We start from the raw sequence: 16,713 nt of genomic DNA, 5'->3' as shown, positions 1-16,713 counted from the left end.
TATTTCCGTTTATGATAACGTACACTTCAAAAGACGATGAAAAAAATATGTTATTATCTATTTCTAAAATATGTTCTGGAAAGAAATCACAGTAATTCCGTTTCGCTAGTTGCTTTTTTATCGAAGCGGTTCCGTCGATCATTGTTATCCACAATTTCTTTTAACAAAATTATTTACTAAACATTAAGATTTCGTCAAAACTGCACAGGGGGTCTTGTACAAAAATTGTATAAATGGTTTCAGTCTGGTGCATAAGATCACAGGAGCGAACTAAGAATAGATACTACAATGCCTGAGATCGGAATATCTATTATATAATATCACTTTGTAGGCCTGTAGAAACATGTAATAATTAACCATTCCTTCAGGGAAATAAATGGTCCGACACCGGGAATACTTAGTTTCTAGAGACGTATACAAATATTGTGAAACATGGTTAAATAATTTTGTGTAATTTACAAAGCCCAGAACTAAGATATTTGGCATGTATAATTGCCTTGTACAGTTTACCAAAGTTATCTTAATCATTCCTTTTATATCAAAAATATTTAAATCAAAGAATCACTTAGTAAACAGACTCATATCGTAAACATGTCTTACATTTTCTCTCCTAAACAACAATGCCCACATAAGTTATTATTCATGCCATTGAGGCGGTTCATTGGCCATTTAATTAAAATAGACTTATTTATTTAACATGTCAGGTCTTCTCTTCCGAAACTTCAAGCGTATAAAATTGTAATGGCATATAACATAACAGGGGAATTTTCCCCCTGGAATCAAAATCATTCGGTAAAAGTTTATAGGAAACTTCTTGTTTAAATACTACAATTCCTAGAGCTGGAGTAAGATTTTCTAACTTCTACAAAAAAAACCCATAAATTATGCTGCTTAAACTCAAAATATGATCTTATTGCTTTTTTTTAAAAGGTAAACTAGAGAAATATAAGTAAACGTTCAAACTTTTATGTCACTGTGCATATATATTCTGCATTAATTAGACCAAAAATAAAAGTGATTGAAACATCAGTCTAGACTTGTTTGTATTTCATTAATATTATCACTGAAGTCTACCAACTATTCAAACGTGTTTGTATTGGGAAAAGTAATTAAAGATGTTAAAACTTTAAACCAAATTTAATTCATGTTGGGTTTGATTTTACATGGCCAGGTTTGATATCGGCCTGAAAATAGCGTAATGCATAATCAGTCTGTAAACGTAAATAGGGACATCGATAACGAACAACATTAAGTAGGGGAAAGTGAAATATAATCCGCACCGCTTTTCACAAGGCAAAAATCACTATAACTAGTAGAACCAACAATTTTCTATTATGTGTTTACAATGTTTAGTAGAACCAGTAGACGCATAATATCTTTTAAAATGAAATGATTTATTTTACGGTTATAACAGCATTGAAATCTGCCAATTGCAGACAAAAAAAAACAAACATAATTTGTTGGGAAAAAGACGTGACTTCATTAAGCAACTAGGGCAACTACATCTCAATGAAAACAAAATATGATAGAAAAATATAATGATAAAATATGATTAACAGCTCCAAGCGAAAATGCCTGGACAGATACATAGAAACACAATGATGCTTAAATAAGAAAATTATTATGAATATGCTAAATTAAATTAGAGGAAATGTACAATACGGCCTGATGCTCTCAGAGATCTTCGTATACAATGAGATGATTATTAAATATGGATGTCTAAGTATCAACATTGGGAAACTTGTACTAAATTGCTGATGTTATATGCAATAAATGACTAGTTTTGGTGTATTTATAAGCATATTTCTAGTGCGTGACAAACGCAGTAAGGGCAATTGTCCATATTTTGACCCTTGGTATTTTGCCGTAATTTGTATATTTAGTTCCTTGTTTGCTTTACAATATTTTACTTTTCAAGTCATTTTCATTTTTTCTTGAACATTAGCATGAATCTGGAGGCACACTGCGCTAATATGTGAATACAAATTAGTACAAGGCAGATGTCTATCATTATATGGTTGATCATATTTCGATAAGACCACACACGAATCTAAAGGATGACCAAATACAACTTTTTAAAAACAATGATTCAAATGTGCATGTAGAAAAAATGTAATTATATGTGGCTTCTTAGAAAGATAATTAGCGAAAATGACTATTCTATTTCCAGATGTAAAATATATACATAGTTAAGACATTACCCTTAGTTTTTGTCCACATCTAAAATCACGTGGTAGAACTACTTTCAATAGGCATGAAGCCCGAGATTATTGCGACCAACAGACGAGATATTAAGATTGCTAAATCTTTGAATATTTAAGGACGAAGGGTAAAACCAATGTTATTTAAAAGAACAAGTCCTAAAAAATGGACATTTATTTTACAAACTAAGAGTAAATACAGGTGTGTGTTTGTAGGGTATAATTCTTAGGGTATATCATAAAAGTTGTATATTCCTTTTCTTTTTTAAAAAAAAAACACCTACAAAATAAGTGGCTGATAATTGACATCACATAAGATAATGAGTTTTAGAAATTTCTATGTGTAAACAATTTCGATGTTAGCTTATGCGAGTGGATATATTGTCCAATATAATGTAACAAAAATTAAAATAATTTAAATTTTACGAAAATAATTAAATTGGAATTTCATATAATAATTGAATTCTACTATTTGATATTGCAAAGTCATTTTAACAGATATCGTAAACTACAGTACTTTAAGATCAAAACATATTAAAACTAGTTTTTTAAAGGTTTTTGTTATATACAGGTATAGATAAAAAAGATCAAACTATTACAAGAGTGAAACAAGATAATAATTCTTATTCGGCTGAGCGCCACAATTCGTTTAACTTGCATAAATGAAGATACCAATCAGTTGACATTAAATATCATTTTACGAAAACCAGGCACATGTCGAAAAGTAAATAAAATATATACATTTACATAACATAAAAATAAAGCTGATTGGCTTATGATATAAGTTATATAAATGAAGGCAAATACGATCGGAGAACAAAGCATGCAACCTCTGTAACCATGAAATACAATGTACATTAGAGGTAAAACTAAATATTATATACATGTAATACCATCCATTATATACGGAGTCCTTATGAATTCCCGAGAAATAATTCGTTTTTACGAGATATCAATTTTCTATGACGAAATAATAATTCGTTTTTACGAAATATTAATTCGTAAATTTTAAAACAAAATATTATTTCGTAAAAACGAAATATTATTTCGTAATTAAGAAATATTGATTCTTTATTAATGTTTCATTTTTACAAGATAAATCCACTGATTGAACAGAATCATTAGAGCCACTTCCACTTGATACCTATGACATTAACTGTCGTTATAATAGGTGAGGGCAGAAGCCATGAAGGTCTTGGCCAGAAGATGATCCCTTTGGATTTTTTGGGCATTTGTCACAGGTCAAGAATTGATTTTAAAAATCATGCAGGGCCTTTTCCAGTTATTTTGAGAAATGGCCACTGGTTTAACTTTGGGAAATATTGTGTTATTTTATAAAATTGACAAATTGTCAAACATTCAAAAGGGGTTGGCCTCCAGATGACAGAAAATAGAGTTTTGGTAAAATTTATAAAGAAGGCTTTAAAAATGATTAAGTTCCTGACTAAATATTAGTCAGTAAACGCATATTAAATAGTAATTGTTTTCTTCCTTAGTCTTAGACCTTAACGGGACGGTATAACAGTACTGTATATAAATTAAAATAATCGCCTACTGATTGAGTTGCCGCGATAGGCGTGATAGTATAGGCGATAAAACAATTGGGGTCAAGGGGTTGTGATCCAAACTCGGACATTTTTCTCTTTCGTTTTATTTTATCTATTTTATTGAGTTTTTGAAATGAAATATCATGTTTCTATGATCGCACGGTGCCCATGCATGGATTTAATGATTTTTTAGTGAAAATCTGGAGTCCAGCCTTTTTAGTTATACTAATGTGTATAAAAAGACGATAATAATGTAGCCTGTTTCTTTTTTAAAGTAACACATCAGAAAAGAATTATTTTGTCAAAAATCCAAATATTTTGAATTTTTTGCCAGCTGTTGGGAATATGTAATTGAAAAGGGGGAAAAGAGGATATCTTTGATTGAGAATGACTTCTTACTCAAACACCCTGTTCACTAAAATATATGTTTAACTATAATTAGGCTTATAATCGTTAAATTTGGTGGAAAGTTTGATACAGGCTTATTAACGACCCCATTTTGATCGTGGGTTAATAGGTTTTTTGTCAAGCACACAATGGCCTGCAATATTTCGTTATAACGAATCAATATTTCTTTAAAAAACGAATTGTATATTTATCGTAAAAATGAAATATTTTTCATAAAAAGACGAATTAATATTTCGTTATTACGAATTAATATTTTGTTAAAACGGACTAAGACCCGGGGAAAAAAGTTGGAAAATGTCACCTTAAGGGTTCTGTATTAAAATCACGAATTTAGGCAAATAAAATGCTAATCTCAATATCAGATGTCGGAAGTCGGCATATTTTACTGTAGATTTTAATGAACGATGTCACCACGTTAGAATTTAAACTTGAAGTAATTTACTAAAGATGAAAGATATTATGCACGGGTATCACGTGACAGGATTAAAGCTGTACATTTTCAAAGCAGTTCTATACCATTTTAGACAAGTGTTTAGACCGCCATGCACTGATAGCCCGCAAAATGAAAACGATTTATTTCTGAAAAGAAAGAAATCACTTGATTAGAGTTTGATCTACGTTTTGATTCTCAAAAGATATGTATTTATTTTAAATGATAATCATGTTGTGATTTAATTGATTGACTGGTTATATATGTGGTGAGAAAAATCGACAATTATATAATATATTATTTTAGTTCTAATCCTGTGGTATTTGGGTCCGCCCACTTCGGCGAAGGGACATTACAAATACATATGGACGATGTCAAATGTACAGGCTCTGAATCAAGCTTATTTGATTGTCCGCATAGAGGTTGGGGATCAAATAATTGTGGTCATGGTGAAGATGTCGGCTTATATTGTGAACATGGTAATCTTTCTTATAATAATAGTTTTTATGAATTTGATTTAAGAATAACAAATATGGGTTATATGATTTTCTGTAAATAGAAAAGTGATATAAACCGATTTTTTATGTCCGATTTCATGAAACAACATTGGAAATTAAAATATAAAAGAAGAAAACTAAGACAGAAAAATTTGTAACAAAAATGTAAACAGGAAAAAATCCTGACATTCTCCTACTTTTTATTATAAAAGTTTACTAGTTTGCTTGTCCGCTCTATGAGGCATGGCTATTTTTTTGACAAGTTATATGAGTATCATTTTTCTTGTAAAATTTCCCCTTCCTTAACTGTATGAATATGTGATAAGGTGGTAATTCGCGCAACGCAATATTGTGTATAGATAATTTATAAGGTAGTTTTAGAAAAATTGCGGTGATTTGCACAAATGGTTTAACTTATTTGTGCAAATATTCATAACAATATGCTTCTTTTCGTTAAAATAATACAAACTCTTTTGCAAAGCCGTTTCGTGTTTGTGTAGTGGCGGGTAACATATTTATTTCAATTTCCGGTTTAGGTTCAATCGGTTTGACCACTGTGATAAAAATGAAGTAGAACCAGGTTTCTTGGAATGAACGAACGATGATAAAATCAAAATGAAGTGCATACGAGTGATGATCAAGAAATACTCAAAGTTAAGCAATAAATTTAATAATATATGTTAAATGTTCAAATAAAAACACTACATTTATGCGTAATATATCCTCTTTACAGGGAAAAAAGAAACATATTAATTAAACACATTATGTTTACCACATGCATATTTAAGCAAACATAATAATGCAAAAGCGGCGCAGTCTTAACGTTGTCACAACTTCATAAGGGTTGACGTCAAAAACATACTAAAATGCTTTCAAAGCATTCGCCGCTGTTCGCAATAAAGATCGATGTTTTATTACCCATTTGGTTATTGAAAATGTTCGAATACCATGAGGTTTCCTTTTGTCGGAAAATCACGGATGTCATTCACCGTAAGAGTGCTAAAAACTCAAACCTAATGGCTATTGAACTGTTGTTTGATTTTATTGTTTGTGTGCCACAGCGACGGAGAACGTTAACGTTATGCGCATTTTTTTATCCCGCCAACTATATGTATTGTCTTAAGATTAGTCCAACAGTCTATCAAAACGTCTTTTCTTCTAAAACTTACAAGATTCTTGTGTCGGGTTTCTTATGTCTTGAAGGATACGTCTACAAATGTTAATGAAAGTTCCCTTTTCCTACCGCCTAAATTTTTCAGTTGTAACAAAGATATAGTATTTTAAAAGCAAAATTCGTAAACAAAAGAGGAGATAACTCTTGAAATAACAAAGATGTAACAAAGAACATTTATCTTAAGTTTAAAAAAGTTTATAGGTACAAGAATAGTGAAGAAAATTAAAAAAAAAATTAGATGAAACCAATGACTTACAAATCTAATCACATATGATGTATGTGTTGATAATGAGTGTATATTTGAAATTTGAAGTAAATACATGAAGAATAAGAAAGTTAAAGAATGAATATGAAAAATTTAAAGTTTAAGGAGGATTATTATGATGTGGGAGTTTGAAGTTAATGCTATAAGAAATGAAAATGTTTGAGTAAAGAATCATTTCTAGAATATAATCTAAGTTCAAGGGGGACATACTTCTAGAAATGGTAATGCTAGAGTATTGGACCTTCTCACAAATGATCTGAGGGATAACTAGAAACATATTTATATTAAAAAAAACTCCGGGTTTTTTCCGGATCATCCCTCGTATGCACTTCATTTTGATTTTATCATCTTCCGTGCATTTAAAGAAACCTGGTCCTTCTATTTGTACCTCAGTCATCTCGTCTGCACAACATATCTGTATCCTATCAAAACTCTGAATATACCTGTCAATGTTCAGATTTATATTGCCTAGCATTTTCTGTTACAAGCTCTTGTTTAAAATGCATCAAATACATTATATGCTTAAGAATAAGTCCTAAATGAGAAACTATTTTTCTTTCTATTTTTTTTTTATTTTAATAATTTTATGACATACTTGCGGTGGCACATTTGTGCGTGTTTATTTATCTTGTGCGCACGAGATACTATATTGTGGCCACGAGTTACCAAGTCGTGACCACAAGAAATTAAGTTGTGTGCACGAGATACATATTCGTGGCCACGAGTTACTAAGCCTTGCGTACCACTTAATTATCTCGTGCTAATGGCATAGTCACTTGTGGCCACGTCATAGTATCTCATGTGTATGAGATAAATAAAAATACACACATTTCATCTCTGTGTCACCGTACTTACTGGCTACAGGAAATTCAATAAGTATGTGCAATACTACCCAGGTGCAAACTAACAAATATACATTGAAAATGATTATTTTGTTCTTGAAAGTTCGATTGGTTGACGGGTCAAGTCAATATGAAGGTAGACTGGAAGTATGGCATGATAACACTTGGGGGACAGTATGTGATGATAGATTTGGAACGCAAGATGCAACGGTGGCTTGTAAGATGCTTAAATATCCACAGTAAGTATAAAAAATCAGGAAACATAACATTCACACTCATTACTTTTTTCAAGTTTGAATTTGTTGTTATCGCGTTTGCCATGACTCAACGGCCTATCGGATGAAAATTTATCTTTTATGTTGAAGATACGGTAGCAGAACTACATGTTTTGGAGCCAGGGTTAATATTTCATGTTGTTCTCTTGGTTGACTTCTATCGAGACGGTCGATGCAAGATTCGGTAACGCAAACCGTACCAAAATAAAATACAACTCCGGCTGTTTAACTGTCATCAGTATAACGCATGCGCAAACAAGACATACACGAAAATGCCAGTTGAACGTCGCAATCACACAATTAAACATGTTTGGTTTTTAAAACAGAATAATTCGAGGGTTTTTTTTGGAAGCTGTGAAAGATATTGTAGCTTTAGTGTTTATTGTTACTACCTTTCGAAACATGAAACAGGAGAACGCGATTCAGAAAGGAATAATCAACTGATACAGTTAAACGGATTAAAAACGGAATAAACCACTGTTTGTAGTGTTAAATGAAACTTAAATGATATATGCCTGATTTTCCAGTTACTGCTTTATTCACCCGTTGTTAATTTTTCGTTTAAGTAAAGTCGTATTTTGAAGAGAGAGGAACATGCACATAACAATTTTTGAAGACAGATTCTAATGATTTTACTCATTAAATAATATTAATTACGCAAAGTAAATGCTCCAGCAATCAATCTTAAAACTTTGGAGCGGTTTGATGACCTATTCAATAAGCAAAAGACATCAATTCCTATGCCTTTGCCTCCCTAATGTTATGACCTTTTATCAAGACTTACTGAAAAACACCTAAAACAATTTCTATATTTCAAAATTACAACTTACGCTTACTGCTGCCGAAACTTGGTCATGCATCGGATATAAATACGTCTGATATGTTAATCCTTATACTTTTAACTGCTACATGTATATCAGGAAAAGTAAAGACAAAAGATATGAGTGTAAGGTACTGAATAAATGTTAAATTATTTGGCAACATACGATTATATTGTTTTTTTTTTTTGTTTTTTTTTTGAAAACAATTTTCCAATGACTACGCAGAGATGAACTTTGATATGCCTTGTTTTGTTTGGGGTCTTCTTTTTCTACTTGCCATTTGTCGCTGTTGCTTGGTTTCGTGATGTTGCGTTCATTGAACGCCGCCTTTCCTTGTTAATCTTGTCTATCATATTTTTTGCATGACGGGTCACTAACTCCTTCGCCATTTTGATTATCGTAATATCAATATCATGAATATTTTCACACTTGCATGTTCATTTGTTATTATAAACCATTAATATTCCTTCAAATATTTAAAAAACAACATGTACTAAAATCATCTGTTAAATTGTCGATTTTATCAGTGACATAGATCACATCTCTCTGCAATTTCTTTTATTTTCAAACTTATATGTTCACACGCGGAAAACGCTCAAAAACCACTATATAGATGAAAGTTAATATTTTGCATACATTTTATTAAGTGTTCACTGATTGTGATAAAAATATAGTTTAAAAACATTATACTCTTGAACCCTTGTCGCATAAAAAATATTTAAATACAAATACCTGTAAGATGCCAACCACTTGTATTTGACCTCCATTAAAATGTCAGCGCAATATTACATTAATTTTACATTAGAAAAATAATAAAATATGCTTATACATTCATTATACATCCTCAAACGAAGTAAAGGGGGTAACTAGGAGTCTGATTGTCGGTCGGTCAGTCCGTCGGTTGGTTTTTTTTCATGGTTTCCGGACGAGAGTGTGGAATGAGATGTTGAAATTAAACTTGGTATATAGCGAGAGTGTGTGGACATCCCGGTTGGTATAGCATTTGGACCCTCTTGGGTCAATGGCAAGGTCACCGTTACTAAAAATAGAAATATGGTAATGAATGAGAAAACTTGGTGTATAGTAAGCTTATATGAAGACCCCGTTCGGTAAAACATTTGGACCCCCTAGGGTCAATGTCACGGTCATCATTATTAAAACCTAGACACATAATTTTTGGATAATAGTGTAGCGTGTACCGAGCTGTTGGTTATCGAATCTTTAGCTACAAAATAAAATGATTTTAAATCACAAGATTCTCAAATGCAAAATATATAATTTTTCTTGGGATACTTATCCGAAATGATTTACAATATTCAAATATAAATTTTCCTTGTGGTTTCTTAACCTTTTGATTATATTTTAACTTAATAAAAACTCTAGAAATTATAAAATGCAAAAAAACAATCTTCAACTAATACTTAAATTATCCAAAATATATATTTCAAGACGCAACTAAACTCTATTTACTCTTACTTTCAAACTAAAATTTACATTCCTAAACCTATCTCTTATTTCTAACTATTATATTTCAAATCAACAAACTCTTATCATAAAACGTTCAAAAACCGATTCTTCAAATAATGTCTTCAAATAAACTCTTCTCTATCAAACACTTATCCAAGAGGTTTTACTTAGGCAATTAGGTATTGTTAGCACCAGTATCTAAGATGCCTGGCTACTAGTAAATACAATACATGTATTACCTATATCCAACTCTTGCAAGGACAACAGGCCGACTAACTATTTAAATCATAAAATATTTTCTGAAGAAGTAAAGATATTTTTAGCACCAGTATCTAAGATGCCTGGCTACAAGTAAATACAATTACAACTTCGATCTAAACGGTCCAGAGCCAAAACCAAATCTAACCAAAAATATATTTTCAAAAATAATTTATGCCAAAGGAATTTTACAGAAATCATAAAACGTCCTTAGTACCAGAAATCTGAGATTTTTGCGTACCAGTAAGTATTTATGAATTCGTTTCCACTCTCCAACGGACAGGAACAGACTGATTTTTTACACTGAACACGCTCTATTTATATGCCTGTGAAGCATCATCTCCGCAGTGAATATAAACAATGATTTTGATTGGCTAAAATAATAAAACTTTTCTTGAAACTGATTTCAACTAAACCTTATAAGCGTCTGTCATTTGAAGTAAATTTCCATACAAATTATTGTGAGTAAACAAGCAATTCAAAATATCAACACTTTGGATGATTCTACTGACTTATATCTATTTGACGATAAAAACAACTAAAATGCCTACTCTTCCTATCTCATTAAATTTACGAATGAATTGTATCTTCTTTTTTTGGATTCAAACGGCGAACTTATAAAAAGGGGAGGCAATCAACTTTACTACAAAGTACATTTCCGTCACAATAGATAGAGTTAAATATGAGATATTGCAATCAAACTTAGTGTATAGCAAGCTTATATAAAGATCCCGGTTGATTTGCATTTGTACCCCCTAGGGTCAAGGTCAAGGTCACCGTTACTAAAATAGAAAAATAGTTTCCGGACAAAAATGAGAGCTAGGAATAAGATATTGAAATCAAACTTAGTGTATAGCAAGCTTATATGAAGACCAAGGTTGGTATTGCATTTGGACACCCTGGGTCATGGTCACCGTTACTAAACATAGAAAAATGCTTTCCGGACAATAGATAAAGATAGGAATGAGATATTGTAAACAAAATTGATGTATAGCAAGCTTATATGAAGACCCCGGTTGGGATTCGAATTAATTGAAATAATTATGTGTACACAGTTGATTCTTCATTTACTATAGGTTCTGTTCAAATATGACTTCAGACCAATTATTTTTCAAATAGTCAAAGTTGCTGGTGGGGGTATTAATCACCTTCAGTGATAGGTCTAGTCCCACATAATTTATCAATCAATGACAACATACATTTTTTTAAAATAAAAACGTCTGGCAATTATACAACCAGTTGCTTACTAAAAAAGTACAACATAACTAAGCTCATTTTAATCCATAATACAAATCTAAAAACCTTTAAATATTTGAGAGAAAAAACATGACCCAAAGTACCAAGTATTCATTTATCTGGTTGTGATATCTCATTTAACTGATTATAATTTTGAATTGATTATAAAGCAAAAATTTAAAAAAAACATGTGTTTTCTACAACAACAAAAATCGGAAGCAGCGATCACTTTAATGACAGAAAGACAGGTCCTTTTGTCTACAGTGGTAAAATAATTTTCTAACCAGAACAGAACAAGGAATTTTTTTCAGAGTTTTCAGAGAAAGACGCAATGATAAATCTTTAACGAAATGAATGACCCCGTGTTGTGTATTTAGATATTTTTGAAGATTATTCAATTCTACGGCGACACATTATAAGTGAATAGTCCATATTTTAAACATTCAAATTGTTGATACAGTTAAATAAAAGAAAAATAATAAGCTTCTCTAAAAACACAATAATGTTAAACGCATGTATACGAATGACTTACAGTCGAGCATCGGGAAAAAGAAAGATAACTGTAGTAGCTTCAATCACGGCTTAAAAGCCGTGCTTCCATTCATCAACAGATTTTTACGAAAACGATATTTGCCTCCAAAGTAATTAATGATCAGAATATCGTTCTTCCGGTTTAATTTATTTGAATAAATAAAAACAAAGACTTGTATATTTGTGTTCTAAAATTAATCGGCGGCGTAAGAGGAAATTCGAATTCATTTTACAGCACTTGATTTATTAGCAAAGAAAAAGTGTGTTTCCCAACATAGCTCGTTTACAACAAAAAACTTCCGAAACACGCTGTTTATAATAAAATTCATAGAACTGACGATTCTATTTGCGGAAATGGTGAGACATACATGATTGAAAGGGATAACACTACGTAATAACTCGAAATAGTGACGGATATTCCTTTCCATTTTCTGAGGTAACAAGATGTTTCCCGCAGTACATATTTTAAGTTAGTGAGGTATATCGATAAATTACTAAGTTGGCGGTGTAAAACAAAAACAAACAAAAAACGGTGACATGTGCAGTTTATAAGTGTGGTGCATAAAGTTTACATAAAACTTTCTGATCAATTTTCACTAAATAGATTGTTTCAAGTTTGAATAAACTTTGCAGATTCGTAATTGGTTTTTTGTGGGTTTTTTTTTTCAAGAAATATTTAGCTTAAACTTTATATTTGAAGCTGCAAAGTCAGCGAGGAGTAATGACATTTTCAATTCAAATAAGAATAATATTTTGGAAAAACGAATATTTTTTCCGTGATTTTATTCACTCACAGGAGAGTATTTATGTGGCTAGAGGGACAATAGGTAACTGTTCTTTCTCTTTGATGTCATTCATTCCGTAATGCTTTTATGTGGCTATTTTCTTTTGTGTGGCTAAAAAAACAATAGAGAGAACAATAGAGTAGCACATTATTACTGTCCTGTGAGAACGTCCGTCCGTCTGTCCGTACGTACGTCTGTCCGTCCGTACGTCCCAAAATCTTGTGAACGCAACTCCTCTTAAAACGGATTGCAGATTTTGCTTAAACTTCCAGGGATGAACAACCTTAATATGTAGATGGTAGTAAAGGAAGGAATTTTCGCTGAGACCAAATTTAACAGAATTATGGCCCTTTGTTGATTTTTTCACTAGATATTATGTAAAAGTTTTGTGAACGCAACTCCTCTTAAACCGGATGGCAGATTTTGCTTAAACTTCCAGGGATGAACAACCTCAATGTGTAGATGTTTGTAAAGGAAGGAATTTTTGCTGCGACCAAATTTAACAGAATTATGGCCCTTTGTTGATTTTTTCACTATATACCATAAAGAAATTTTGTGAACGCAACTCCTCTTTAACCGGATCGCAGATTTTGCTTAAACTTCCAGGGATGAACAACCTTAATGTGTAGATGGCATTAAAGGAAGGAATTTTCGCTGCGACCAAATTTAACAGAATTATGGCCCTATGTCGATTGTTTCACTATATACCATATATATGTTGTCAGTGGGGGCATCCGTGTCCTTTTGACACAGTTCTAGTTAATCTTAACTCTTTACTTCATATAGATATTTTTCTTTTCTTTTCTTCGGAACATTCCATATAATATCATCTGAATAAATCAAATTCTAGTTAAAAATAATATTTTATTTTGTAATAAAAACTGTCCGGGGTATTCCATCAATATGCAATAATCGTAAAACAGAATTGTTCTTATTCTTTTACTCTAGGCAACAATTTTCTAGGAAATGTATTCATTTTAACTATTAATCTGTTTTACTTTTTTGCCAAATATGTGCATATTCTTTCTATTGCAAGTACCTTATGTGTGGAAATGAATTTACATAGGTCGCATTTGACTTATTACTCTTATGTCTGTCGAGAGTAAATCAATTATTCTCTAATCTACTATAGCAAGAAACAACAACAAATATGTAATGTCTGCTATAACATAGTTACTGGACAAGCATGGGTAGAGAGATTAAACAACGCAGCCGTCTGGTTACTAAATCTATTTACTAATGATACTACATAGAGGTGATGCCAGGTGAATTTAGGCGGGGCTTATCAGCTAGTGGCTAATACTAGCTGACCAATAGCGAGTCAATATATTACATCCGCCTTTTTCTCAGAAGAATAACATGCAAGTAGTTTAAAAAGTTCATGAACTCAAAATCCCTGAAATAAAAGCATTATAATCATGAACATAATCTAGCATGTCATTTGTAAATAATAGTGGTCATTTATCTAAGACGCATGAAGTTTTCAGAGCAATAAAGTTTAGACATTTTGTAAACAGTCTCAGAAATAATGTTACACTGATTAATTTTAATGTTTTCTCTAACAGTTTGAATGATAGCATTTATTGCTATTTAATTTAAAGTAATCATTTCCTGAAACATGTCATTAATTTTCTTAGTTTAATGGTTAGTCTGTATGGTCAGTTTGTTTTCATTGAGAATGTGTCTGACAGTTAATCTCTGATAAAATTGACGGATCTGAGTGATATGCCTTCACACAATGTCGTTGTGTCTTGATTTTAATTTCACTTGATTTCCCGTTTGTCTAATAACAGTGTATATTTCATTATTCCATTTTGAGTCTAATTTTCCTCGATGTTTGTTTAGAATAAGCACTTTCTGTCCAAGTTTATATGTTATAATCCGAGTATTTGCCTGCCTGTCTGCGTATTTCTTCATGTTTTGTTTTTTGTATGAGTTCATTTTTCTTACTTTTGTGTCATTTTTCTTTCTTTCAAAGTCCGGTAGTTTATTCCTTATTGTTCTGTTGAATAATAGGGATGCAGGTGCGGATCCTGTGGAAACATGAGGGGTTGTTCGATATGTCATCAAAAATTTGTAAATTTCTGTTCGCCAGTTTTTCTTTTCATTGTTAGCAGTCTTAACGCATTTTGCTATTGTTTTGTTGAAATTTTCTACCAATCCTGCTGCTTGTGGATAATAAGGCGTAACACGTTGGTGTTTTATTCCGTTTGCAGTGAAGAAGTTTGTGATTTCTTGAGATACCATGTTTGGTCCATTGTCCGTTTTAATCACTGACGGAAGTCCATGTGTGGCGAATATTTTCATTAGTCTTTGAATGATAAATCTTGAAGTGATTGATTTCATGATTTCAACTTCTGGATAACGAGAGTAGTAATCTATTACTACAAGAATATATTCTCCCCCTGGGAACGGTCCTGTTAAATCCACCCCAACGGTTTGCCAGGGTGTTTCTGGTAATTCGGTTGGTGTGATAGGAAGTTGTCGTGGCGGGTTTGATACTAGCTGGCACTGGAAGCACGTTTTAATCAGCATTTCAATTTCGTTGTCAATGCCAGGCCAATAAATTTTTTCTCTTAGCATTTGCTTTGTTTTCACTATGCCTTGATGTGTTTCATGTGCTATTTGTAATACTTTTGGCCTAAGTCCCTGTGGAATTACAATTCTGTTTCCCCGTAACACAATGTTATTATGTACCGACAGTTCATTGCGTAACTTGTAGAAAATCTTGAAATCTTGATTTTTCAGCCATTTTTTATGCTGAATGCACTTGATAAGTTCTTGAATGAATTTGTCCTGAGATGTCTCTTTATCAATTTGATCTAAGGTCATAGCCATTGGCACGGCATTTTCGCACACATAATCCATGTAACCTTCTGTGATATTTGATATCTCACATTTTTCTTGACTATACGTTGACCTTAAGAGGATGTCAGCTGGGTTTAATGCTCCTGATTGAAATTCAATGTTGAATTTGTAACTTTGTAGTCTAAGAAGCATTCTTTCTAGTCTAGCTGGAGGTTTGTGTGTTGGCTTGAAAATGTTGACTAGCGGTTTATGGTCTGTAATTACTTTAAAGGTTAATCCATACAGATAAGTGTGAAACTTTTCTATTCCCCAAGTTACTGCTAAGCATTCTCTTTCAATTTGACTGTAACGCCTTTCAACATCATTTAGTGTTCTGCTTGCATATGCTACAGGTCTTAAATGTCCATCATTTTGTTTTTGAACCAAATTTGCACCCAAACCATATGGTGAGCCATCGACCATTAGAGTTGTCTCAACTTCTGGGTTGTAGAAAGCCATGACACTTGCACTTGTTATCAGTGTTTTTAATTGTTCAAACGCAGATTGTTGTTTTTTTCCCAGTCGAATGGAACATTTTTTCTTGTTAGTTTTCTGATAAGTTCCGAAATTGTTGCGAAATTGGGAAGAAATTTCGAGCAGTAGTTTAGCAGTCCTAAGAAAGATTTAACTTCTTTCACATTTTTTGGTGATGTTGTATTTAGCACTGCCTTTATTTTGTCATCATGTGGCATGAGTCCATCAGCGGTGAGGGTGTGACCCATAAATGTGATGGTTGTCTTGCAGAATTCACATTTACTTTTGTTCAGAGTTAGGTTTTTGTCTCGTAGGCGTTGTAGAACTTTACGCAATGTGGCATCATGTTGTTCTTTTGTTGTGCCATATACCACTATATCATCCGAAATATTTTTGCAGTTCGGTATGTCTTGAAGTGTATGTTTTATTATACGTTGGTAGACTTCTGATGCACAGGAAATTCCAAACATAAGTCGGCGATAGCGATATATTCCATCGTTTGTGACAAATGTTGTTATTTTTCTTGACTGTGGTTCGAGCTCTATCTGGTGATACCCCATGTTTAGATCTAGTTTAGTGAAGAATTTGGCTCCACTAAGTTTCTCTAGTGTTTCGTCAATGTTCGGCATTGAAAACCGTTCACGTTCAACTGCTG

The 16,713-nt window shown here is 32.2% G+C and overlaps 2 protein-coding genes across 2 annotated transcripts in view; one reads left to right on the top strand and one right to left on the bottom strand.

The window, feature by feature from the left end:
- LOC132719319 (deleted in malignant brain tumors 1 protein-like) overlaps positions 1-8,386 on the top strand; it is an 84,490-nt gene extending 76,104 nt beyond the window's left edge. Inside the window, exons 13-14 of the mRNA XM_060703085.1 lie at positions 4,893-5,065; positions 7,468-8,386. Of these exons, the coding sequence (XP_060559068.1) occupies positions 4,893-5,065; positions 7,468-7,607 (313 nt within the window). The 3' untranslated portion in view covers positions 7,608-8,386. The remainder of the gene's footprint in view (positions 1-4,892; positions 5,066-7,467) is intronic.
- A 5,738-nt stretch (positions 8,387-14,124) lies between these two features.
- Positions 14,125-16,043, bottom strand: LOC132719317 (uncharacterized protein K02A2.6-like). The gene is made up of 2 exons (XM_060703084.1): positions 14,895-16,043; positions 14,125-14,133 (listed from the first exon to the last, which is right to left on the bottom strand). Exons 1-2 carry the CDS (start codon positions 16,041-16,043, stop codon positions 14,125-14,127), a joined length of 1,158 nt encoding a protein of 385 aa, XP_060559067.1.
- Between the last annotated feature and the right edge of the window lie 670 nt (positions 16,044-16,713).

This window comes from Ruditapes philippinarum, unplaced genomic scaffold, assembly GCF_026571515.1.
Source record: "Ruditapes philippinarum isolate M1 unplaced genomic scaffold, ASM2657151v2 ctg6733_1_1_1_1, whole genome shotgun sequence".
NCBI classification, from domain to species: Eukaryota; Metazoa; Mollusca; class Bivalvia; order Venerida; family Veneridae; genus Ruditapes; species Ruditapes philippinarum.
Note: the sequence above shows the minus strand (reverse complement) of the source record. Positions and strands in the feature narration are given on the sequence as shown.

Excerpts from the sequence above, each read along its gene's own strand:
- LOC132719317 (XM_060703084.1), bottom strand. The coding sequence starts at position 16,043 with ATGGCTTTCTACAACCCAGAAGTTGAGACAACTCTAATGGTCGATGGC.